The sequence below is a fragment of the Paramacrobiotus metropolitanus genome, unplaced genomic scaffold (genome assembly GCF_019649055.1).
Source record: "Paramacrobiotus metropolitanus isolate TYO unplaced genomic scaffold, Prichtersi_v1.0 Parri_scaffold0000098, whole genome shotgun sequence".
NCBI classification, from domain to species: domain Eukaryota; kingdom Metazoa; phylum Tardigrada; class Eutardigrada; order Parachela; family Macrobiotidae; genus Paramacrobiotus; species Paramacrobiotus metropolitanus.
This window is the reverse complement of record NW_026570318.1, coordinates 404,040-430,104: the sequence shown is the minus strand read 5'-3', so window position 1 is coordinate 430,104 and position 26,065 is coordinate 404,040. Positions and strand designations below refer to the sequence as shown.

At 42.0% G+C, this 26,065-nt stretch overlaps 2 protein-coding genes and 1 long non-coding RNA gene across 4 annotated transcripts; all 3 read right to left on the bottom strand.

Annotated features, from left to right (window-relative positions):
* Window positions 1-2,762: 2,762 nt before the first annotated feature.
* LOC129596960 (uncharacterized) lies at window positions 2,763-3,688 on the bottom strand. Its single transcript, XR_008691499.1, has 3 exons — window positions 3,536-3,688; window positions 3,227-3,375; window positions 2,763-3,154 (listed from the first exon to the last, which is right to left on the bottom strand). It is a non-coding gene; the product is annotated as an uncharacterized LOC129596960 (long non-coding RNA).
* Window positions 3,689-4,662: 974 nt separating this feature from the next.
* Window positions 4,663-6,283, bottom strand: LOC129596914 (uncharacterized). Of its 2 annotated transcripts, XM_055494320.1 has the most exons (3): window positions 6,082-6,283; window positions 5,461-6,007; window positions 4,663-5,350 (listed from the first exon to the last, which is right to left on the bottom strand). In XM_055494320.1, exons 2-3 carry the CDS (start codon window positions 5,932-5,934, stop codon window positions 4,922-4,924), a joined length of 903 nt encoding a protein of 300 aa, XP_055350295.1. In that variant the 5' UTR covers window positions 5,935-6,007; window positions 6,082-6,283; the 3' UTR covers window positions 4,663-4,921. The 2 variants fall into 2 exon arrangements, with proteins under 2 accessions (XP_055350295.1, XP_055350294.1); XM_055494319.1 differs by having other exon boundaries at window positions 5,461-6,283.
* Window positions 6,284-8,463: 2,180 nt separating this feature from the next.
* LOC129596949 (olfactory receptor 1496-like) lies at window positions 8,464-12,135 on the bottom strand. The gene is made up of 2 exons (XM_055494355.1): window positions 11,737-12,135; window positions 8,464-9,033 (listed from the first exon to the last, which is right to left on the bottom strand). Exons 1-2 carry the CDS (start codon window positions 12,133-12,135, stop codon window positions 8,464-8,466), a joined length of 969 nt encoding a protein of 322 aa, XP_055350330.1.
* Window positions 12,136-26,065: the final 13,930 nt, after the last annotated feature.

The following is a 26,065-nucleotide window of genomic DNA, read 5'->3' as shown; positions in this document are numbered from 1 at the left end:
GAAAAAAGAATATCTTTACGACGAAGCATCTGGCCTAAATAAGATAACGGTTCGCCTTTGCAGTTTGTCCCTAAAGAAGGATTCGTTCTCAAATACTGTACAGGCAGTGTACATAAAGCTTTAAATAGAACAGTAACTGGGATAACATTGTCAGCGGACCTTTCTCTATATCTCCAGGCGACTTCCTTTCAAGACAACCAACTTCTTGTCTCCATATTGTCCGGTACCAGGTATGGATATGCGTACAAGGCAATCCAGATAAGAATTTAAGCAGCTCATGTAATTGTGGAAAGTACCGACACTGCCGCTAAGTTTCTCCATTTTATCGTCATGGTCAGCGGTCGGATCTTCTAGTATGAGGGTGTTCTCGGGTTTCATGCACCTCCAGTAGGGTCGGAAGCACTCCGGGGAATCGCTCACCGTTTTGCAATTATGGCTATCGCCACGCGGTGTTGACCGGTCGATCTGGCGTTGTGCGAAGGTCGATGAACGGCCACTTATCCATAGAAACTTCATTAGCAACAACGTTGCACAAAATTCGTGGCGGTTTGTAGTACCAGTCCATTGTTGACTGTCAACCACAACAGATGACGTAAACAATGTAGTTTCTCGTTTTGGTATTATTGACTGACCGGTGCGAAAACGTTAATTTGATTTTGGAATAGAAGAATATCTATCGAACAAACACATAACGGTACAAATATCTTTTATATCGATTTACGGACGCTTACCTTGAGTATTTCCTTTACTTAATTTTGTTAACACTTCACGGCATTCTCTAGACACCATTTCCAACGGTTGTCTTTAACGTAAAACAGACCATTTACTGGCAGGTAGCAGTGTTCGATCGTTTACAAGCTTTACTTGCCGTGCCATCCTTTATTGCAATTAACACATACGGTTTCCGTTGATGAAACTTGCTGGCTACAAAGAAACTGCTGAAATCACAATTTCTGTTTATGACAAAGGTTTATTGTCTCTTTGTCGGCGCATTTCTTCTAGCAGCTTTCTTATTACAACCCGATGCGGCTGGTATTTTGCTGCTGTTTCTGCAGCACATCCGTCGACAGTGAAGAAAAAATTTGATTTGTTTACTTTATTGAGTAAACTTGAGTTTACGTGTAGCTGCTTATACCTGAATTTGTGTCTGTAATACTTCTAGTGCAACATCAGTGGTCTCAAAGAGCAACAGCTGGTAAAACAATTTAAGACAGATGTATCGATATGCAAAAGCTAGAACACGTGTGCTGTATACGGACTGTTTAGTTTGTTGTATTGCTCTCCACCATCCAAATTTAATATTTACAATTGTTATCATCATCAATTCCTCAAACTGCGACAGGTATGCAGTTTTAGTAATGCAGAGTCCAGACGTATTAAGCAGCCAAGAAAAATTTAGGAAACTCGTCATAATTGCAACTCAACTGAAAATCCCGTTATAAATCCCTGATTAACAGCGTAAGCTGTTTTCAGATTTTGGCGGAAGCAGAAAAGACCAAACGCTAAAACTGCTTTATACCGTACAGGTACAGTAACGCGATGGAATACAAGCTGATAATATGATCACAAAAAAAAGACGTTGCATCGTAAGCATTCTGTCAGTTCGGTCTGAGTGTGACTGATGTCGGCTCGATGTGAGATTTCCAGCCGGTATGCCGCCATGCGTTCTTAAGTTGCAACACTTCCCGGTTTTGTTACGCGTATCAGGCATTCCAGATAGGGATTCAAGCAGTTCATGTAGTTCTTAAAAGAATCGGCGATGCCGTTCATCGTATCAGCTTTGAAACGGGGTTTACCGCCGTCTAATTTCTCTGGCATGAGATTTTCCGGTTTCAAACACTGCCAATACGGCTGGAAGCACAGCTGCATGACGCCTTGCAGTTTGGGATCAGCGGCTGACGGGACTGCGCGTGCCACCCGAGAATCCGAGATGGAGGCCGCATAAGTAGCGACAAACAAAATCTGCAGGGCCAACAAATACGCTATCCACGGCCGACAAAATGCATCCATTTCGATACCGCCTGTAAACACTATTAAGAAAAGGAACATGTGCACTAATAACAGAAACAATAATTTTCTTAAATTTATTAGCGCACGTTTAAGAGATAAGAAACGGAAGCAAAATGTTAATATGCAATTTGGCAGCGATTTAGCACTGAGCATTAGGTAAATGTAAATGTTGCACGTCGTGAATACTACCGGAAGATTGGACCCGCTGTAGCACTTACGTTGAGTGTCTTCGTCTATTCGAGAAAAAAATGAAGCGGCATCCGTATAATAAATGTTTCGTTAATTCTGAAACATCACATTTGTACGGCGTTATGAAAGCGGGGAATCTAAATCTATCGATCTTTATAAACGGAGTATCTCTGCATTGTTCCAGTATACAGATACTGTTATGTGCCTCACGTATTTTGGTTTGCTTAGTGGCTCACTGTTAAAGGTGTAGTGAAATCAGTGCAGCTAAAAAACTGCCGGAACTGTAAAAATTTTGCAGACTAGGCACGAGGCTGTTTCAACAGACGCATTGTGCTTTAGTGTTTGTCGGATCGATTACCAGGGCTCTTCTGAACGCTAAACACGGAAACAACGGTCGTTTCTGGCGTTGTTTGTATACATCTGTAGATTCTGTACATATTAGAAGGCACTTTTCCTTGCGTTTTGTACATAGACTGGTTAGCTTGTTAATAAAAAATTCTATAAGAAAGTGCTGTTTACGTGCAGACGCGGAGGCCAAGAGATATGTGATTTGGATGCGCCGATTGTGATCTGAATAAACTATTTTTTCATGAGCCGAGGTCCAGCCAGCCAAAAACAACACAAAGTAATTTTTTTACTGTGAAATCGACAAGAGCAAATAACAATTACGTACGTCGATTAGGCAACGTTAATGTTAATCCGATGCAAACATAGCTGCAAATAACTGCAACAATTTAAAATAATGTACACTGTACATACGAAGCGTCAGTTTCTAACTTTTACATAGGTAAAAACTGGTAGCTCTTTCTGCGCTGTCTCGGCATTTATTTCCCGCCCTGCCAAGCGAAACCGTTACACTGGCATCTCGATGGCTGCGAGCCGCATTTGCTGGCGTTGCCTTTGTTGCCAAACACGCAGGTCCAGTAGGCTCCACATCCGATAGTGCACCAGAAGTCTACAGAGAAAAATCTTTAAATTTTGCCTTTAAATCTTTAAATTAAACCTTTACTGAGGAAAGTAGACTTACCGATGCTACCACGTTTGGCACGCAACAGGTTGAACTCCTCGGCCGCGGCTTCGTTTTCTGCCAAGGCGACAGTGGCCAACTGGGCGACCAACAGAACCGCGCAAATCACAGAAATCGAGCTGGTGTACATTGTAGCGAGTAAACTTTACCTGTAACCAACATCAAACTATTACCCAAAATCCAAAGCAGCCGCAAAACCATGCAGCCTTGCATTATTGTTAAAAATTAACTTTCGTCAACTTTCTGCTCTAATGCGGTATATCTTTCAAGGGAGTTCATACCGATAACGAATCACCATAAGTATCTTACCTGTAGGCTGTAGTTACCACGATTCGGTCAACTCCTTGTTATCGCTCAATATCTCTTCTGAATACCAGATTTCAGATTGATTTTCTCACGATATGATTTTGACCGATGCCTGGCTGCACTTATATACCGCCTTCCCTACTTCTCGTTGTTTTATCGCCTTGTTTTCCGAAATTTTCTTTTCCGCTTCCTCCAATAAAAGCTTCACAACAATAGCGCACCGGCAGCTATTAGGGCTTCGGCTGCTGGCATTCCGTGCTGGAACAATTAGTGTTGCTCGCAGAAAAACAGCGTTCACGGTAGTTGCTACCGGATCACTGCTTTGCAAAGTAAATAAACACTGGGAGCGCGTGACGGCAAACGGAGCTTGTTTAACAATGGCCCAGGATATGGCTTATGTATTCTCCAAGCTTGTGAATTTTGTTATCGTTTTGAAAGTGACGTCAGTTGTTGTGCTTGCCGGTAGGGCTATGCAAATAAAGCAATAACGGCCAGGTTTGGCATCCACGATGGTTAAAACTAAGTAGGAGTTATACTGTTCTATACTGAGCATACTTACAAAGTTAAAACCACATAAACTTAAAAATACATATAGCAAGTTAAAACTACAACTTTAAATTACATACTTAAACTGCTGTAGACTGGTACAGCACTGTCAGTTACCGTAATTATCGAATTATAAGCTCCCCCCGAAACAGAAGCTCCCCCCGTAATTAGAGCCCACCCTTAAAGTCATTTGAAAATTATAAGCTCCCCCCGAAATATAAGCCCATGGGCTAATTAAATGCTATATAGCCCATGTTAGCGAACGCCAAAAAAGTTAGTTTGAAAAATTGAAGCCCCCTCCGAAATACAAGCCCATGCCCGTAATTGGAGCCCACCCCGTGGGGCGTTTGAAATATTTGTAACCCTGGGGCTCTAATTCGATAATTACGGTAAGCACGAACAGGCTGTTATCGTATATACAGGTGGTGCTGTTTTTATGTGGTTAGCTTTCTCCGGTTTATGCTGTATATTTGTGTACGACACCATCGTCAAGCGGCTAGAATTTAATCGGCACATGTACGACAAAAGCTGAGGCCACGTTTGTAACAATAAACGCTACCATTCGCATAACTGCACAGACTTTAATATAATTTCACAGTGACACCCTTTTAAAGGGCAATAGCGATGCAGACGCGAGGGCGCCACTTCATATTTATTAAAAACCATGTTAGTTATCAGTAGCGCAACAATAATAAATCCGCTGAAAAATCCAAGAACTTTCACTCTCATTATGCCATGGCCAAAAAATATCGGTAGAAGTACAGGTACAATTTAATTAAAGCTGAGCATGAGCCATGATATAAATTTAAAAATGAACGAATTGTTCAGTTATTAGTATTACAGTTAACAATGCTTCAGTGTGTTATCCAGCAGCGCGATTGATGATGCGAAACCCGAAGCAATGTTCACGGCGTCATAGGTAAACTGTACTGGTTTATCTTCACATATCATGCTGAACCAGACGGATGGCCGCGAAAACTCGTTGATAAAATTGGATTTAACGGTCGTCGCCCAGCGAACCAAATTTTTCAAATCACAGCAGCCGCAACCATGGATAACTTCAGCCGGATTTTCGCAGAAGGCGTTGTAGCGAAAGTCAAAAGATCGTAAACTGGAATTATCAAGACCTACATTATACAGGAGCCAGTCAGGAAGGGATTGTAACCGGTTTCTTCGCAAATCTAACGTCCGCATAAGAGTGGCAAAGGTGCTCGAGCCGCTACGGGTAATCGACGTCAATCCAGGGGTCTGTTCATTTAAATCTAGGTGCTCCTACAAATTCAGTTTACAATTTCGGTTGGATTTATAAAATTTAGAAACTGATAAAAGCAATTAAAATATTAATTTACTTATTTAAAAATTGAAGCGTTAAGCATACATACCAAGCAATCTTTTAATGAATGCAGCGCACTCCAGTCAAATTGCTCCAGCCGATTACCACCAAGATCAAGCGCCACCAGTACCGGCTGAAGATCGCTTCCGTCAGTCAAACCTTCGAAGGCATCCGCGCGGATGCTATGGATGTCGTTTCCTCGAAGGTTCACATTCCGAAGTCCAGCAAATCCAGCAAATAATTCCCGATCAATATACCCAATATGACTGTTGCTAACCGTTATGAACCTGATGACGTCCTTATTTTCGCTTAGAAAGCGGTTGAGGGGAATTCTGCCACCGTCCATTGCCTTAAATCCGGCAAAGTGAACACCGTACGTAGAGAATCCAGGGCGGCGCGGTAATGGGGTTACATTCGGGGGTAATCCGTAACAATGGGTACCATGGCTGTAATTGTGACAGGATCCGGAGAAACGGACGCCTTGCATCCATTTCGGAATGCTGGAAAGGTTTAGCGTGTCCATCAGCCTGAAGGTGTCGGTATTGCACTCCAGGTAATTATACCGGTTATAATCGCATCCATGAAACGGTACTTCGCTGTCAGCGAGAGCACGTGTGGATTGCAACGCACTGTATAAGAGAACAGACGCTACAAACTGCCGCCCACCTACCACAGCACTCCTCTCCATTTTGGCAAAGGTTGGAACCAAGGGAATGAATGTATCTACTATCGACAGACTGCTGAACGGTTGAATTGTCTTTATACATGCATTTTTAAGTTTTGCTGTGTTTATCTTGCCCGTGACACAGCAAAAAGGGTTAAGCGATCGAAGGTATGCTGTTTCACTTATTTCACTTATTTCACTAACAGCCAGCAAAAGTACTAACGCAGTGCAGCAGGTCTGTGTCGATAGCTTCGAAACAATCGAATTCAGTGACTATCAGATTCTTCAATCGTTTTCGATATCATCACAACACGGACTGGAATGACAATGTATTTTACGCTGTGCAATGTAAAAGTTTATTTGCATCAGCTTCGAATAACACATGTGTATCGTACAAGTTTGACATTTTCAATGATCAGAACGGTACTCAGTGCTCGTTAACTGCAATAAAGCAACGCAGGCAAATAAATAATTTATATTCTCGGTTGTGTTTGTTAGTTATAACTAGCAATTTGTTCTGTGCAGTTTAAAAACTGCAAAATGAACGTCAATTGGCATGATAATCTGTCGATACTCAATTTCCAACGCTTCAACCGTTTTTTTCCTAAATTAACTCCGGGAATGTGGAGGATCAGCTACAGAGAAAATCTGTATATTAAATTGTACGGGAATTTGCATCTAAGGATCCGGTGCAGTCAGCAAAAGATAGACTCCGCGTGCGGTTTGTGAGGTTTGAAGCTGGCCGGAAGCAGACCGATTGCGCACTTCCGGCATGACCGGAAGTGCGCAGTTACAGGTGAGTATCTTACCGTGCGGTACAGATTGCTCACTGCCGGCACCTTCCGCCCGTGCCCGGTCCCTTCGCCCCCCTTTATTGGCGAATGACATAAACGTTAACGACAAAAGCGAGTAGCAGCGCATAAAGAGAACGAGTAAGATGCCCAGTTGGGCGGGTGGGTGGTAAATTTATTTAGCGAAGGAAAAACCGCGAATGCTACTAACGGTAAACTAACGCATGGAAAGCAAGATGCACACGGCACACTGCCGGTGTCAGAATGAACAGGGAAACAACTATACAGGGATTCAAAGTTGCGACAATTTACCATCAGCTAGGTAAACTTAACTTGCATAATATAATATTTGTACGTACGTAACTCGTTACCTGCATGGGTGTGTGGCACGGCCGTTGGACAGGATGTGTGCTAACTATATAAGGCCGTTCGCGCTATTAGAAGCTCTGCATTACTTGTCACTTGCTATCCAACAAAAATTTTCTTCTTTTCTCGTTGCGCGGGTGTTTTCTACTCGATGAGGGACCCCGTCCTGGATGTTTATGGCAATTAAATCCAACTCCGCTAGTCGCATTGCGTGCTGTTTAGGCGAGACTTCACATGTGTTTTATACAAATAAGACGCGACGACAAAAGAATGCTGTTCAGCAACAGACCAGAAGTTTATGAATTTTTCCAGTTTTCCACTGGTTGAATGCCAAAAAAAAGTTGCAGCACTCGGTGCCAAACTTCCGGTTAAGTATTCACAGGTGCAGCTGTAAACCAGCTTCTGCTGTTCTGTGACGTGTTTTCCCAGATTTATCGACGCACTGCTTAATCACCTAATCATGCGGATTTAAACAACGTTTATAGGGCAAACGTTAAGGTGAAGTTGGCTTTAATAATGTCCATTGTCCACTTCTAGAATATTCACACTTATGACTCTAATTTTGCAAGTACTTTCTTAGTAGGCTACGTACTGCCATTAGGTTACCAACAGAGAAAGCGCGGTTACACTTCGTAGTTAATAAAAATTTAATCCTTACTAGTGCAATGCTGACAAATTCGCTGAATAATTCATAAAACTTACACTTCCTGATGCTTATGGAACATTCTCGAAAGCTATAAAAATTTAGACAAACAATGCACCAATAATATTTACATTACAACGAACTTAACTTTTGCTGCACATTACGAGGGACTTGCTGGCTGACTGGAGTATGTAGTTTGATGTGAAACCCTGTTTTGCCGGAACGACTGCCTACGAAGTTAAACGAGAACGTACACGCCCTTCGCTATCCATAATGTCCCGCATAAGATCTTTGTTCAATAACAAGAGGAACACCTGGAAAAGTACACCATAAAGAAACCAAATAAAAAGACCACCCTAGAAAATAAAAACTGCAATACAATTGACGTACCGGACTTCCGGCATACGCTACTTCTTGCACAAACTGGAACCATCCAGCGCGGACCTTATTCTCAAACCAGAATTGTGGGAAGGCGTAGTTGACAATCGGTTGCGGCAGGTAGCACACCAAGAACCATACATATGAGCCCAACAACAAACGGAACATAACGAAGCGTTTCCGATGTGTGACGGACACTTCGTTCGGTGCTCATTTCTTCTGATGGATCAGCACCGTGACGTAGCAAAGTCCCTCAATAATTAACGGAATACACAAACCAAGGCTGGCTACGGTGTCAGTGATCAGAGCAGACGGGACACCGATATGTCCGCAGTCCGTTTTCCGGTTCCCGAAAATGCTCCCGATCCCGAAGAAACCCGGCACCACCCAACCCAGGCTCAGCAGCAAGGCGACCTCCCATGGCAGCAGCATCTGCAGGATAACCGCTCTTTTTGGCGATATTAAAATGTAGCGGTGCGGGAAGATCAAGGCGATGCAACGGTTAACGGCGAGAAACAGTGATGCGTAGATTTCCGTGTACGTGAATACTCGGCAGAAAAAATACATGACGGTACAGTTGACTCCGCGAATTGACAATCCCAACCAGACAATCCATCCCGTTGCCATGTAGAATGGATTGGTAATGCCGGTTTGCAAGGTGTGCGAGAACTGTTGATGCGCGACGAGGATACCCGAGCCGGTGCGGAGTTGCGGGTAAGTTGTATCCGATAACCACAAGTGGAGGACAAATTTTTCAAGTTGTCTCCGTTGGTTCCGGCACTGGGAAAATGATGGCATTTCGCTACCGAGACACGGTCTCGGCGTGCGAATATCAAAGACAAGGTTTCTATGCCTCAGTATTGTACTGCTGCAGCAAATGTCTGTACCATCATCGCGATAACAGCAAACCCCTTTCAATTTCCATAAAAAACAATGTTAACTTCTAGATGCGTTACGTCATCAGAAAGTAACCGTGTTGCGGCGATCTTTAAAAGTTACATATCACAGAACGACCGTCACATCACAACCGCTGCCGCGTGATATGAAAAAGCAGCTCTGGCCTCCTTATTACCAGATCCTTGCGAAACGAAATCACATATAAGAGTGAGTCTTGAAATTTACTACGACGATCGCGATAGTACGAATAGCACACGAGATCGTCCTGAAATGGTCTACCATGACATGTACGATGGTGATTGCAGCAGCAATTGTATTCCGCGAGTCCGTAAATCGTGCTACTGTGATCGCACGTAGTCGTGTCCGTAAATACCATAGCGAAATTATTTCGCTATCGCAGTGATAGCATGTGCGATCGCCATGCCAAATCTCCAGTGTCCGTAAAATCTGCTATAGGATGTGTCATGGGACATGCTATTTCTACGTTGCTAGATAGCTGCGTAGAAAACGTGCTATCTGGGATTTCCAGCGGTTTTTGCGTATCAACATACAAAAAATTAAGATCAAACAGACATAGTGTTATTCCGATAGTAAGTTGTAAGAGTTCCTAGTAATCAATGGATACAGTAATCATGCGACATTTTTTCCGTTAGCTGAGAAGTAACCTTATTTAACATTGCAGCACCAGTTAGCAGTAGACCTATGTTTTGCAGTATCAGTTACAAATAGTTGCAGCCTTTCAGGTTGCTATTTATTGCGAGAAAGTTTTTCAGCAGCCTAACGGCCATAATAAAAAAAACTACGCTGCGAGTAAAAGTTAATTAATCAGGTGAAATTTACTGCGCACTGAAGTGGAGAAAATAAAAACCAGCGTTCTTCATTTCGATAAATGTCGACAGTGCTGTTTCCGGTTCCGGTACAATTGCCATTACACTTTTGATTTCTGGACACCGGTAGGTGTGCGATCGCGAATGTGATCGCAATAGCGAAAGCGATCCCACGGCGTGTCATTTGCTATAGCATTGCATTTGTCGGTTTTCTAACTCGTGAGTCCGTAAATTCACCTACCATTTCGATAATGCACGATTAAAAATCGCGATCGCCATAGTGAATTTCAAGACTCACTCTAACCAGCACCATCACATACAGAAAAGGTAGTAAAAGAAAGGAAAGTATACTGTCCCATTCATGTGGCACCTTAGACCATATGCATTTCGACCAGTCTGACCAACTCTGCCCTCTCCTGTGTCTTTTGATAGGAAGTAGAGAGGTGACCAGGTGATCAGGAGTCAGGACCTATCGGTTCAAAAAGGCGAATTGGGCAGGGATGCAGAGCTAAACAGCGAACGGTTATCACACAAGAATGGGTCTGATTCAGACCGCTTGCCATTTTTATAGCACTTGCGATGATAAGCATCGGTGATATGTGACGGTTTGAGAGTCATCGCAACACGGTTAGTAACAATAGCAGGAGCGGAGGCTGTTGTTTCTTCCAAGGGCAACCGTGCTGCTTCCGTCTAGTTGATTATAGTGAGAAATTATTAAATTGACTCATGTGCTGTTTCCGTTTAATTAATTACAGTGAAACATTAATAAATTGACAGATTTTCTGGAACTGCAAGTGCAAGGTATGACTTAATAATTGACACTCGCTCGTACTTGAACCTGGAAACATGTGAATACAGATATGGAATAACACAATCGTGTCTCGCAACTGCTGAAGCTGAGATAGAATGTCATTAGTCGTTGCCTGGGTCAGTATCTATCAAAAAATTGCGAGGCATCCTGCAGCATCAGGCGTCAAATTTATTTCGTTTTTTCGTTTTCAAAACAAGCAACACTGTGCGCAGTTTAACGTGTTTTTAAGGAGTTGCGACGCAGCAGTCACTATGAGTTTTTTTTTCTGTCAGAATCTCCGACTCATAGCAAAACTGGTATAATTAGAAACGGAAGCCTTGCCGGATTTTTCCGCCGAAAACGTAGCGCAAGGTGGTAGAATTCCAAAGAGGCTCCTCTTAACACTGCGCATCAGATCTTTGTTCATCAGCAACAGAAAAACCTAGCAAAATTGCGCGTAATTAGCGAACAACCGTTCCCCTTGTAAAGATTATCGATTATCTCAGATTTACATACAGGACTTCCGGTATAACCGATTTCTTGTGCCAACTGAAACCATCCAGCGCGAACTTTGTTTTCGAAATAAAAATCGGGAAATCCGTACAGGACGATGGGCTGTGGAACAAAAAAGACCAGAAACCACAAATACGACCCAAACAGTAATGTCAAGGTCACGTATCGCTTTTCATAACTGACGGATCGATGCTTAGCAGACTGCCTATGGTGCGAAATGAGAACCGTTACATAACAAAATCCCTGGCCGACCAACGGCAAATACACACCACAACTCGTGACACTGTTCGTTATCGATTGCGATGTAATGCCAATGTAGCTGCAATAATATCCTTTCCAACCGAAAAAACTGCCCATGCCATAAACGCCGGGAATGACTAAGGCAGTGCTTAATATCGCCCCCATTAACCATGCAAATAACACCCATAAGAAAATGGCGCGTTTCGTTGTAATCACGCTGTAGTGGTGCGGATAAGTGAACGCCACGAAGCGATTAACGGCCAGAAACAGGGACGCCCACATTTCCGTGAATGTAAAGAGTTTGCAGAAGAGATGCATAACCGTACAGTTGACGCCGCGGACTGGGATGCCCATCCAGGCGCCCCACACTGTGGCCATGTAAAACGGATTAGAGATGCCGGTTTGTAGAACATGCATGAATTGGTGATGAGCGAGCAGAATGCCGGAGCCGGTGCGCAGTCGCGGTTGAAAGGCGATGATCAAGAATAAGGTGAGTGATAAAAGTGAGCCTATTACAAAGACCACTGTGAATATGGCCACCATGATTTTCAGCTCGGTTTGATAGACTACGAAGCTGTCGACGATTCGGGCGTCGGTGGTCGTCACGTTGACCATGATGGCAATTACAGTAAATCATTTATGTTTCGCGATATCGTTTGTGGCAGGCTTCTGTGAAGTGGTTTCTGAGCGCTTCGTACAACTCTTGAGTCAGAGTGAGGGGGGGTTTTTTAGATGTTTGTTTAAGCACCGCATTATTCAAATATTGCAAATATTGCCTTTAGATGACATTATATTACGGATATACAGTATATACAATGTAAATGCATACTCGTACAATATTAAACGTAAATGCTGATAAATACAGTACATATACTGCAGTCCCACTGTGCTCGTTATGTGCCTGCGATTAATTATCTTTAAATGGTGGCTAGTGCTACCAATAGACATTCATGGAAAGTACTGTCGATATCGCCAGTGTATTTGTGGTACTGCATTTCCGAAACCATTTGAACAGGTGCTTGCCCTACGTTTTCATGAACGGTTTTGTAGGCGGTGCTAGGTATCCAACAACATCATTTTGCATCAGGCGCTTCTTCTGGTTTATTAGTAGTTTCCGACGCAGTGCTTACTATCGTATGTATGTGCCGCAGTTAAAGGTTAATAATGAGAAATTTAATGCCTTCGGTTCGGCTGTTTTACAGAAGACAGAAGTGCACAAACCAGAGAGGCAGGGAGAGCATGACGCAAAAAGTGCAGTCATGTATTAAGTACGAACAACAGTGTATGGACAACAGTTAAATTTAGGCATAACAGTCAACAGACGAACTTTTCCAAACAGGTACAGACTCTGTAGAGCAAATAAAAAACCAGATGTAAAAATGTCTGTTGCTTTGTAACGTTCGTGGTATGTACTGCCAGTCAAAGGAATTTTTACACATGTGTGGCGTAGTGTAGTGGCACTATGTCACGAGATACTGTGTTCGCTGTGACCTGTGTGTCCAGCATGGCAACTGCGGAAGCAGTGTGCCTGTGTTGCTATGTTGCCGATAATTAGTTGGTTTTGTGCGCCCTCAGTGGCGGGTTAATATTAAAGATATTACGCCACCTTCAAGTCGTGACAACATGTGTAATAGGCTTTTGTTGAAGATTGTTTAGCAATGGCACTTTAGAACTTTATGCACAAAGTGCCAAATTTTAGCCCACATGAAAAACAGTATTATAACGCAGTATTATAATACACGTGCGGAAGCGCGAGCGGTATTGGCATTATATAGCGCACAGCAGCGGCCTTTATGCCTACTGGATCACTCGCTGCCCGAAGGTTTGGAGCTTTTTCCGGCTGTGGCATAGCGTTCCTCCATCTTCTCTACGGCTTTCTTCGGCCCATCAATTAATCCCTTGTCAATGGCCGCCAAGCTCTCTGCAAACCGGTCATTTGATGGCAAAACAACGATCTAGAGAAACTCGTATGCGATGTTCAGTATGCCGTTTAGCGGCTTACGAGTAACGTACAACCGCTTTGGTTTATTCTTACGTCCTTCATGAACTTTCAAAAGTAAAGGTTTTTATTAAAAAAATTGTAGAAATAGTAACCTTGCATCTTTTCCAGTTCCCGGGATTGCAATAAAACATCGTGGCGCCATTGGCGTGCATCAGGCACCTGCAGGTTAATCAGCTGGTCGAAAACCTCCAACAGCTCATTGGTAATTCGGCGCGTAAGATTGGAGAGTTTCTGCTGCACATCCCTTGACTCGTGATGCGCTATAAGTACGTAGTACTGTACGGGAAATTATTACGTAATAGTTATTGCTAACTGCAGATTATTCAATATTCTGAGACTTACGCATCTCATATCCACTTATATTTAGATATGAGCCATATCACATAATTATGGCATATAAACCATACTTGAGACATTTAGTCATAAATGAGTCATTCAGGCTTTAGATATGAGTCACTTAGATATGAGTTTAATATATGGTACTCTAGCACGTCTTGAATATTTTCATCTCCGTGTACTAGTACATCGGTGACGGGTTAAGCAATACCTTATATAGATATGAAGGGGCTGCCAGGGAGCACACGCCTAGATGTCATTAAAAAGTTGATCATTTTTAAAATTAAAGAGTTTCCCTAACTCCAGTTTGTATGTTTGTTTCTTGTACAGAATCAACTATTGCGTTTTTCTAAATCAGCATCTGACCATTAGCTCTAAAACTGATATCAGAAGGCAGATCCAAAGTGAGATCTTTGGTGGCGTCTCTGTGGCCGGTCAGCACTGAACTGTATACTGAAGTTATAAGAAAACCAGGAAAGCATTTTCTCGCTTGAAATTTGAAATTGGTTTTAATAAGCTAAATATACATTAAGTAAGCACTGCAGAAGAGAACCAACGCAATGGAACCATTAAACCACAAAAGGTACATTTTTTTGAAAGTTTTCCCCGCTCTGGGAATGTTATACGGTACGAGAGCCGAAAAGGTTTTTGTAGATGCCCGAGACCTTTATAAGTTCACAAGATTGTTAGAAAATCTGAGGCAAGGATTCCCTCTGAACGATTTAAAAGTAGATGGGACATACATAACTTTCCGATTCAATGTTAACTATCGACGACTGCAAGAAAAACCTAAAAAGCAAATGCAAAAAACAGTTTTTCGCGATGGCAAGAAAACTGATATACAAGTACTCTGTATTCGGTAGCTGCAAATCGCAGCCCGCTCACATGTGGCAGTTTATGGCTCAAACGATGGAAAGTAACAATAGCAACCACAAAAACAATAATTAAACAAATACTTCCGGTTTGATCAGAAAACTATAAGATTTAAAAAGTTTTGATAACAACTTGGCGTGTGCGCCCTGTAAATAAAGGGCAACGGTTTTGTCATATTTTGATTTACTTTTGGTCCGTCGGTCACGCACTAATCTGTCCGTCGGTCACATAAAAATAAGAAAATTAAGAATAAAATAAATATAAATAAAAATTAAATATATTAAAAAAATTGTCGTATTTATTGTATGAATTTGAGTATTATAGAAAACATACAGCGCAAGACCTATAAGTACAACATTGCGGCGCTTTTGTCTGTCCGTCGGTCATGCAGTAATGTTCCCAAGTCCGAAAACAAGTTCGAAAACTGCACAAGAAAACATTTCCCGCTCACATTAGCTTGAGCGATAACCTGGTTACACAAAAGTAAAGGCATTACGTGCGATAAAGCGGTAATCCACACTAGCAATTGCGGGAAATCGCATCCAGTTTTATTAATGTTGGCTTTTCACGCGTGAGAACATGGAGCGAAAACAGATGGCAATAGCCGAATGCAGTAAAGACGTAAGGTGGTGAGAATAGCTAAAGGTGGTGTAAGAAATATTAAAAAAAGATGGTGCGAATAGCAAAAACGAGGTGAAAGGTGGTGACATTACAAAGGTGGTGTCAGGGCGATAAGAATAGCTATTTCCTAATATTTAATACGAAATAAATACCTAATCAACATAACATTATGTATTTATCAACATTAATCAGCATAAAATAACATCGATTTTTAATGTTCAAATTTTAACTGTGATGTAAAGTAGTATGCCAGCGCTTGCAATTTTTTGTTATTTTGATGGCTACTGCGTATTAAAACTACATAAAAATAACCTAAGTATTTTTGTACAACACTCAGTTTCCGGCTTCGCTTCGGTCTAATAGTGCTAGCCTAAAGCGGTGCACTTCCCTAGTTTACATTTGATTACTTACTTTTGGTAGTCAAGTCGCTGAGCTGCGCAAAATGCTGGCGTCCCTCCTCCGATGATTTACTGGAGACCTCCTTTTCATGAGCAGCCATTTCTTTGGGGCTGGCGCAGACGACTTTTCCAGGCTTCTCGTGGCCTTCCACGCCGGAAACGTGTTTCTTTACGTTCGCGAAATGCTCTAAAACAGTGGACAAAAATGGCTACCTGTCTCCAAAACTGTGAAGATGTGTTCTAAAGGCGTAGTATCAACGGTAAATCTAATTATTGTGGATTACAACAAGATAAGCCACAATAATTGGCACTGTATAGCTCAAAAACGGCTGTAAGATACAGAAAACAATCGAATCATTAAGGAAATAATGTTAATTTTATTGGTACCATTGAATGTGTCCACGCATTCTTGGCGGGCGGCTTTCAATGCATTGGCTCTATGCAGTAAAGCCGCGATTGTTAAATTCCGAACCGCTACACTATCTGACATCGATGACATCTCCTAGCATCGGACAGTACAATCTGTGGATGGCAAAATGAATTTTGGGGAAAATTATAAAAAAACTTTGTCATAAACAGACACTATTATAGGCTGTAAATTGGAAAACGCCTTGCCCAATTAGGCGGGAGACATCTGTTGAACAATCAGAAAAGCTTAAGAAAGGCACTGATTTATAAGGAGCGCTGCAGTCTGGAGATCTGGACAAGTGGACCTCAACAAAGCCTATAAAATATACAAAATTTGGAAGCCACGGCCACTTCCACGATCCAACTCCGCTGATTGGAAGAGAACTCGTACCAGCTTCTTTTAGCAGTTGTTGAAATTTGATTGCATGAGAAATGGCTTAACAAGTGAGTGTTTGTGCATTTTTTCCATCGCCCATCACTGCACATGTCTGCTGGTCACAGTAAACGGACAATGCTCATTTGTTCCAGAAACAAGAGGAACAGACAATGGCAGCCGCAACGAATTGAACGATTTACGGAACTTGCTGTACTGCTTTCCTGATTCGATTAACAATTTTTTCAAAGGGTGCATCCGTTTCGACGCAAAGTTTTGTACACGGCGTACTGCAGACCCATCCCTCCATCTTGTACGAGAAATTACTTGAGGCTCATATGCTAACTCAACGGAGCTCCGCAGTCCGCTTTGCTGATAAGACCAGCTTTGGTCACAATCACTTAGCGATGAGTTCCAGTTATATTGGCTTGCTTGGCCAGTCGAAACCTTGATAATCATGCTGGATGGTTTTGATCATGCTGGACTGTCGCCATTGTTGATTGTTGTAATTTTTGATGGGCTCGCCTTGCAGTTGTTCAAACTACGAGTACAGTAATAAACGGATGTCCGCGCGAACGATTATGTCTGGCGCCTGCACAGACTGCGCTAATTTTGTTCCACCACATATAACCTAAATAATATACTGTACTGTTTGACATCCATCTCTGGAAACAATTTATTGTACGCTGGCAACAACAGCGTGTTCGGAGCTTTCAAAACAGTTTGAAGGAAAAACATAAAAGCTTCATAATCCCCTAGTAATATCCATAAAAATTATTAGTATAATATATTATGGCTATTGTGCCATCATAGTAATATATTTAGATGAATGTTGTGAAGCGGGTCTCGGCTGGAAACGATGACAACCACATAACCACAAAGGGGTGAACGGCAGAATTTGTTGCACCGTACAGTTAAACATCGACTAGAATTATTTTGCACCAGTAGACTCCGCGCATTCTGCGCGGAAGAAATGAACTAAAATAAATTACCGTGCCCGTGTGATTTATCTATTCTAGCTTATTTCTGCGCCGATTGACGCCGAATTCTAGAATATGCCTAATTCTTACAATGACTACAACATTTTAATTCGGGTGAAATATTCTACTGTCTAAACTGTATGTTTAGTGTTTACAGTTAATATGTATGTACAAGCCGGTCCGGAGATAGAGCATGATAGAGAACAACGAACAATGTGTAAGTTCATGAGTTACGCCAAACAACATACCGCGCCTCACTGTTTAAACACGTAACATGCGTTTGGCTGGCTGGTGGCTGGTTGCTCGGCATTTATTTTATTGAATATACCCTTAATCGTAATTGTCTGGCGGAAGGTGGCTAGAAAACGGTCGGTGCCGTGAGAGACAATCTATGCGTAAAAGCGCTCCGCATGTAACATGCGGAGCGCATTTACGTATTGTGGTAAAAGTAGTTTAGTGTCCATCGCGCTTATTATGCATTAGCTGTTTCTCTATCGTGCTTCATCTCCGGACCGGATTGTACAATATCATAATATTGTTGGAAGCAGTCCAAGCGGAGTGGCTGTACAAGATCTACAGCTACGAAGCGCCGCCGTATCCGCCGCCGTATTTAGTCGAAATGATAGACTTCACGAACGTAAGAGCGCCATATACCTTGCCGAACCCAACAAAAATTGTCGCACCGGTGAAGAAGAAGATAGAAAAAGGCATGCTGGAGATTCGACATAAAGATACTTTTGAGCGCACACAAAACGTTGACAAAAAGATACTCAATGTCGATGGTGATGGCATTTTCTTAAATTTTGCTCTCTGAATCGTTGATCTGTCTTGAAGTTAGCTCTCTTGTATCGACCATACGTTGAAGTCCAGTTAATCGAATGGTCTGTTCTTAATGTAATAATGGTGTAGTTAAAACTACGGTGGATAAAACGGGCTTCACTCCCACTTCTAAATTAGAGCTATGTAAAGTTGTAAACGACCCACATCAGTACTAAGTAAAAACCGCGTTAGAATTAGAAACGAGTGCTTTATTTGCTGGCGCCACCGAAGTAGAGGATTTCCAGCAATTTTTCCATCCGCGTTTCTCCGTAATATCGGGTAGAATATCTTTGTTCATCAGCAAAAGGAACACCTACAATACAATCTGCTGTAATTCCGTAATAATTACTGTACACAGTATAAGGTTCCGTAAGCTGAGGCACTGATAACTACACGTGCGTGTCTTATAACTCTGAACCAAACATTCAAAAGACAGGGTGCCTTGTAAATATAAATCTCAGCGCATAAGAGCTTACCGGACTTCCGGCATACGCGACCTCCTGCACCAGCTGAAACCAACCGGCGCGCACTTTATCCTCAAAATAAAACCGTGGATATCCGTAAAGCGCAATTGGCTGTGGTAAATAAAACAGCAAGAACCACACATATGAGCCCAGCAATAGCCGAAATAACGCCAAACGCTTTTGCTGTACACGCGACCTTTTTCTTGGATGCGTCAACAATAAGATGGCAATATAACAAAGTCCCTGTCCAATTAACGGAATATAAATTCCCAAACTGCTGACACTATCAGTAATTAACGACAGCGTCACTCCAATATAACCACAATCATATTTCCGCATGCCGAAAAAACTCCCCACACCGTAAATTCCCGGAACCACTAACGCCGCGCTCAGCAATAGACCAATCACCCAGGAAACAGTCATCCACACGATAATAGCGCGTTTTGTCGTAATTGCGCCGTATTGGTGCGGATATACCAGCGCGACAAAACGGTTGACCGCTAAGAACAGCGACGCCCACATTTCGGTGAAGGTGAAGAGCTTGCAGAAGAAATGCATGACGGTACAATTGAGCCCGGTGATGGGTAATCCCAGCCACACCACCCAACCTGTTACCATGTAGAACGGATTGCTGATGCCGGTCTGTAAAACGTGTAGCAGCTGATGGTGCGCAATGAGAACACCAGAACCGGTGCGCAAACGCGGTCGACAGGCAATAATCAAAACCAAGGCTGATGACAATACAGAACCGGTGATAAAAATCACGGTGAAGATGCTAATTATGACCTTTAACTCGGTTTGTCGGGTACCGAAAGTATCGGTGATGTTAGCTTGGATAGAAGAAACATTGATCATTTTGGAGTTTACTGTTGTATATTACAAAAATAAATATTGATATCATAGTCAGAATTTCAACAACCTAGTCAGCTTTTTTAAAATCAGTGCATTTCGACGCACGTCGTGTGCAAACAATACTAGATTACAGGAGATCGTGTGACCATAGTGGATTGCTTTTCCGAAGCGTATTTCAGGCGATACAGGAACTAATTGCTACCCTGCGATCTTTCGTAATGTGTTTTGAAATGAAATCAGCTGTTCACTACACCTTGTGTTTGTTGCTGCGTCATCTTCCTCTCTTTTGGGTTACCGGTCAAGCTCAATGAACTCGATCTTCCCTCATGGCGAGCTTTCTTCCGCTAATGCTCATTTATCTCGGTGTATGCACGTGCCACGTTATTGCCACTAATTAAACCTTTGGAAAATCCTGTTTAATCAAGCGCAAACCGGCAATCGGATTTTGGTTTGCTGCTGCTCCTTCAGTTACGCGGAACGTAAAATGGCGGGAAATTAGAAGAATCGGAATGCATGCGTAAGTTCATTATTCCCAATTTCGGTCATCCTAAAATTTAAGCTTAAAATAGTGCAACTGTTAGCTTTTTATCTTTGTAAACGGCTGGCACGACCTGTACAGAAGTTAATTCCAGGAGTTCACGTTGCTCAGTCTTGTTGATAACGAAACAATGCTAAAAAACTTCAGCTTTTAAATTACGCTTCTAGGTACATGTATCAGTCGTCAGCAAAATCTGATAAAATTAACGGCGGCTAATTAATACTTCGACGCAGCATCGCATTCCAAACATCTCACAATACGGATTCGGGAACCGGACGCCAGAGACCGTTTTATTTCCAAATTATTATTTCATTAATTTCTTTATCAACATTTCTAAACCTCTTGCATGCATTTTAACAGGTACGTAAATGCTTCACCCATGCATGTACGGTAGAAGTGGCTAAAATCACGGTGTCACGATAAGTTTGATCAAAGAGGCTTTTGTTTATCTTCTAGCTTGGAATTCAAAGATTAACTATTTATAACGGGCTCGTTTGAATTAGATGCCACCACCCTATTTGTTGGAGACGACGAAGCGCCAAATTTCCAGCAGTTTTTCCACCCGCGTTCCTCCGTAGCATCCGAAACAATATCTTTGTTCATCAGCAAAATGAAAACCTACAACACAAACGCACCCTGTATAACTGCGTAATTTTAAACGCTATATCAGCTTATCCGTTGATCAATAACGTGCGTTTGTTGATCCATAAGTCAATAACGCACTGACACATCCGAAAACGCAGTAATCCTCTGCATATTACGAAGAAATGTTCTAACACAGTAAGACGTACGGGACTTCCGGCATATGCTACTTCTTGTAACAACTGGAACCAACCCGCGCGCACTTTATCCTCAAAATAAAACCGAGGGTATCCGGACAGCGCGATGGGTTGTGGTAAATAAAAAAGCAGGAACCACACATATGAGCCCAACAATAAGTTAAATAACGCCAAACGTTTTCTATGAACACGCGAATTTTTATTTGGGTGCGTCAATAATAACATAGCTATATAAGGAATGCCCTGCGAAATTGACGGAATATAAACTCCCAGACTGTTGACGGTGTCGTTAATGAAAGACAGCGTTACTCCAATGTAACCACAGTCATATTTCCGCATCCCGAAAACGCCTCCGACTCCAAAGATACCGGGAAGCACTAACGCTGAACTCCGAAGTAAACCAATAATCCAGAAAGCAATTATCCACATAATTATAGCGCGTTTTGTCGTAATTGCGCCGTATTGATGGGGATATACCAGCGCGACGAAACGATTGACCACCAAGAACAGCGACGCCCACATGTCGGTGAAAGTGAAGAGTTTGCAGAAGAAATGCATGACGGTACAGTTGAGCCCGGTGATGGGTAAACCCAGCCACACCACCCACCCGGTGACCATGTAGAACGGATTGGTTACGCCGGTTTGGAGAACGTGAAGCAGTTGCTGATGCGCAATGAGAATCCCTGAACCGGTGCGCAAACGCGGTCGACAGGCTATAATCAAAGCCAGAGTTAACGATAAAAAGGAACCGGTTACGAAAACTACTGTAAAGACACAGGTGATGGCTTTTAGTTCGGTTTGCCGGTTGCCGAAAATATTAGTGATGTTGGCCTGGATCGACGACACATTCATGATTGTTAGAGTTTAGGAATGAGTAATGATGCTGCTGTTACCATTTTCTGCAGTGTCAACACATTTTGAAATGATGAATTCCCAACGCTCAGGTTGCTCAGCGGACTTGATCGCAAAATATTGTAACCATCCCGGATTTCTCCTGCGAATCGGATGCGGAACAATCAGTACATGAACATTAATACATGATGAACACCTGCGAAACATCAATACTTTAACTAATTGCATTGAGAGAATTTTCAGCAGCTCCTGAAAATATATCAATTTTTCACTGCACCTGGTGTTGGATGACGTGTCTTTTTCGTCCATTTTTGCGTTACTGGGAAAGTCAATGCAATTTTCTGAGAAGTTACTTCCGGTGGGGCTAACGTATCTCTAAAACGGAATCACGTTAACTTTCTTGATGGCAGTGAAAACTATTGAACGTTATTACGCTTGTGCTGGCAACAAGGATTTGAGAAGCAAGTGGAAACCGAAACCGCAGAAGTGTCATCATACGGATGATGCTTTCCCGTGACCACAACCATTCAAGAATCTAGTAGACCAGCGGTAGACAGCAGAATGAATTGAAGATGCGTAAACGATACTGTGAAGAATACGGTTGCATTACATTGTAGCTGTCAAGGTGACATGCGTGGAAGATTTAGAAGGTGTCCGAGTGTAGCCGGCAAACTCGAACACCAGCGATGTTAACGGTTAGCGTGTCAGGTGAAACACCGGGGAAGTGTACTATTAAGCAGTCAGCAACTTTTTCCATCACCTTATCGATCTACCGCTACCGCCCTGATATGCTGAGCATTATGCTCTCCTGTTCTAAATCCATACTGCTTAACCTTTTATTTCCTAATTGTAATTAGCTCACAGTGCCTCACACCTTTTTATCAATAACTCTTATCTTTTTATCATCAGTTCACACCTTTTTATCATCATCCTTTTTATCACCTTTTTTATCATTATTGTTGTTAATACAGAAATTGTGGCATGCATGATCGATAGCTTTACCAGACTCTTTGTACTGGACAAATAAATTCCTCATCCGTAAACAAACATCCGCAAAATTTCTCCTGATCTAAACCTCGCAACTCTCGGCGGTATGCCCCAATCATCCCAACATAGCCCGTATTAGTCGTATATACAGTACAACCGCCCATTATATGTCTTCGAAACCACGAGTATAGTGGTGTCCCGAGACTGCCGGTATTTTGATATACATGGTGGCGGCGCAAAAACGGTGACTCGAGACAAAACATGGTGCGAACAGTGTTGTGCGGAGACTGGTAGTGGTAAAACGTGGTGTGTGGAGCTTTCTCCTTATGTTTTTGCGGTACATACTTATGCACTTCGGCTTTATGTTTATGCAGGACAGCTTTATTTTTTATATTTATGTTTATGCGAAAAAGCCTTATGTTCATGTTTATGAGGTATATACCTAACCCAGTAAATAGTAATTATAATACTCGCGTAAGTTTAACCGTAAGTAAAATTTTTTTTCTGTCGAGTTCGGCAGCCCGATACACTCAACCAGTCTTTCTTGTTTATGTGTCATTACTGTGCGTGTACATTTACCATGAAAAGTTAATTCGAAACAAAAACAGAAGCTTAAATGAAAAGTTCACAAAATTCAGCATACAACCTAACGTACAGGTACGCATTCCTTTAACGCATGGCAGTGCTATGAAAGAGCCCACAAGTAGCACAGCTATTGTCATTTGCGACACTGAACCGCTGATAAAAATGACGGTGAAAATGCTAACGATGACCTTGAACTTGGTTTTCCGGATGCCAAAAGTATCAGTGATGTTAGCTTGGATGGAAAAAGTGTTAATCATGGTTAGAGATTGGAAATACTGTTGTACAGTATATTACAGAAAACTTGAATCCGAATAATGTTGTCGTTATAAAGCCTCCAGCAATCACGTAAGCTTTGTAAAATAAGTAACTGTTGACGGAAATGATGCGGCACGTCGTATGGAACAGAACTAGATCGCAGAAGATAGTTTAAGTTATACTGGGTTAACTTTCTGAAACGTATTTCTAGCGATGCGAAACTTTTTTAAACGCTGTGCTGATGTTGTGTTGAACGATTCAGTAACTGTTGTGAGCGTTAGCAGTACACTTCATTATGGAATTTAGCAACATTCTCCGTTGTATATAACGTATGAGAAATGTCCACATATTACGCTTTCCTGCTTCTCCTACAGTAAAACAGCAAGAAACCGAGCGACCAGAGTGTATGTATACAGGATGGTTTGCCGATGATTCCGTCATGTGTGCGACTTCCTGCGCCTGAACAAACGCAAGTCGCCACACGACGAGATGTCTAATGGGAGTACGGCCCCTATCATTTTCAGCTCGGCTTGATATACCGTAATTATCGAATTTGCACCTCCCCCCGTAATAAGGCCCCCCTCCGTAATAAGCCCCCCTCCCACAACCCGTTCGAAAAATAGCACCTCCCCCCGAATTTACCACCCAGGGGGCGTTATTAAATGTTAAGCGCCACAAAATGATAGATATACCGCAAATTGCTTCACCATAATTGTTATGATTTAATGTATAAGCAGACAAACGTCACAAAAATAATGTGATGCGTGGCTTCGGAATGCTGCTCGTAAGGTTGTGTAATTGCAAATACCGGTATCTGCTGCGTTCAGTATCAGTCGAACTGGATGCCCAGTTGTTTGAAAAATAAAGGCCCCCTCCGGAAAAAAAGCTGTTTGAAAAATAGTACCACCCCCCGAAATAACGCCCCTCCCCGAAATAAGCCCCCCTCCTCCAGGACGTTTGAACTATTTGCACCCCAGGGGTGCAAATTCGATAATTACGGTACATATTGGCACTGCCATGGTGTTGGAACTGGCCGTCGGTAGCGGATAAGTACATTGACGATGGCAAATTCATTAATTAACTTTACGTTATTTATTCTGCCTGTCTTCTGTGAAATTATCTAAATATTTGCTTTAGAGAATTTGGATATACATTTCTGTAAACAATTTTAATGTCGGTATGTATGTCTTATTCTTCGTACGCATGCGATAATAATATAGCATAATAATATAACGATTTAATAACATAATATTAATAATATTAATGGAATGCATAAATGTGGGATCCTCCCTCATTTATGCACACAGCGAAATCTAGCCGGCATAGAAACAGTAATACAAAATCCGCAGAAGTACAGCATTAAATTCTGCATCTACGCGAAGCAGCATGGCTGCTTCACAATGGGTCGCTCGTCCCGGTACCAGAAGCTTGGGAGTTTGTTCCGGCTGTAGTACTCATGTAACGTTCCTCCATCTTTTTCACAGCCTTCTGCTGATCGTTGATTAATCCCTTGTGGAAGGACATCAAGCTATCTGCAAAGTGTGTCACTCGTCATTTATTGTCAAAACACCGTGCTTCACGAATCATTACTACTACTACTTTACGAGGTATATACGATGCGTTCTGTGTTTTTTTTATTATTGTTTCCCACAGTAGCCAGCTTATTCAGCGTAAGCTGATGAAAATATCTTACCAGGCTAATGGAAAATTTTTTTGGCTCATTTTGAAATTTTATACGTTTGTTTGTTTGATTTTATGAGATAAAAGTTACCCAACCTGAGAATCGAACCCAGGACATACAATCGTAAAGCCAGACGTACTACCACCAGGCTATGAGCAGATTAACATAAATTTGGTTTCTTTTCCTAGATGAAGATATCTTACCAGGCTAATGGGTTACCAGGCTAATGTACAGGATGATTTTATACAATTAACTTCCAAAATTAATTATTCTTAACTTTAACTTAACTCTAGATTCTGATATTTATGTATTTCAATCAAGATTCTATTATTTCAAGCTTTATTAAAAAAATTAGAATAATATTGTAACCTTGAAGCTCGTCCAGCTGCCGAGAAGCCCTTAGTGCATCGTGCCGCCACTGACGTGCTTCCGGCACTTGTAAGTTAATCAAATGATCGAAAACCTCCAGCATCTCATTGGTGATCCGGCGCAACAGACTGGACAGTTTCCGCAGAATCTCCCGTGACCCGCGGTACGCTGCGAGGAGCATGAACAATTTAACGTTTTCTTGTAGATGGTACATTTTACAGATTTTTATTTTAGTTCCATATGGTCATATAACTCGTACTAACACTGCATATGAAGCGTAAGTCATCATTGCTCGAATTGTTTACCTGTATATACTTATGTAAGAGGACGATTGGGTAGCACTTAATTTTCATTAATTCCTAACAGTGAACTG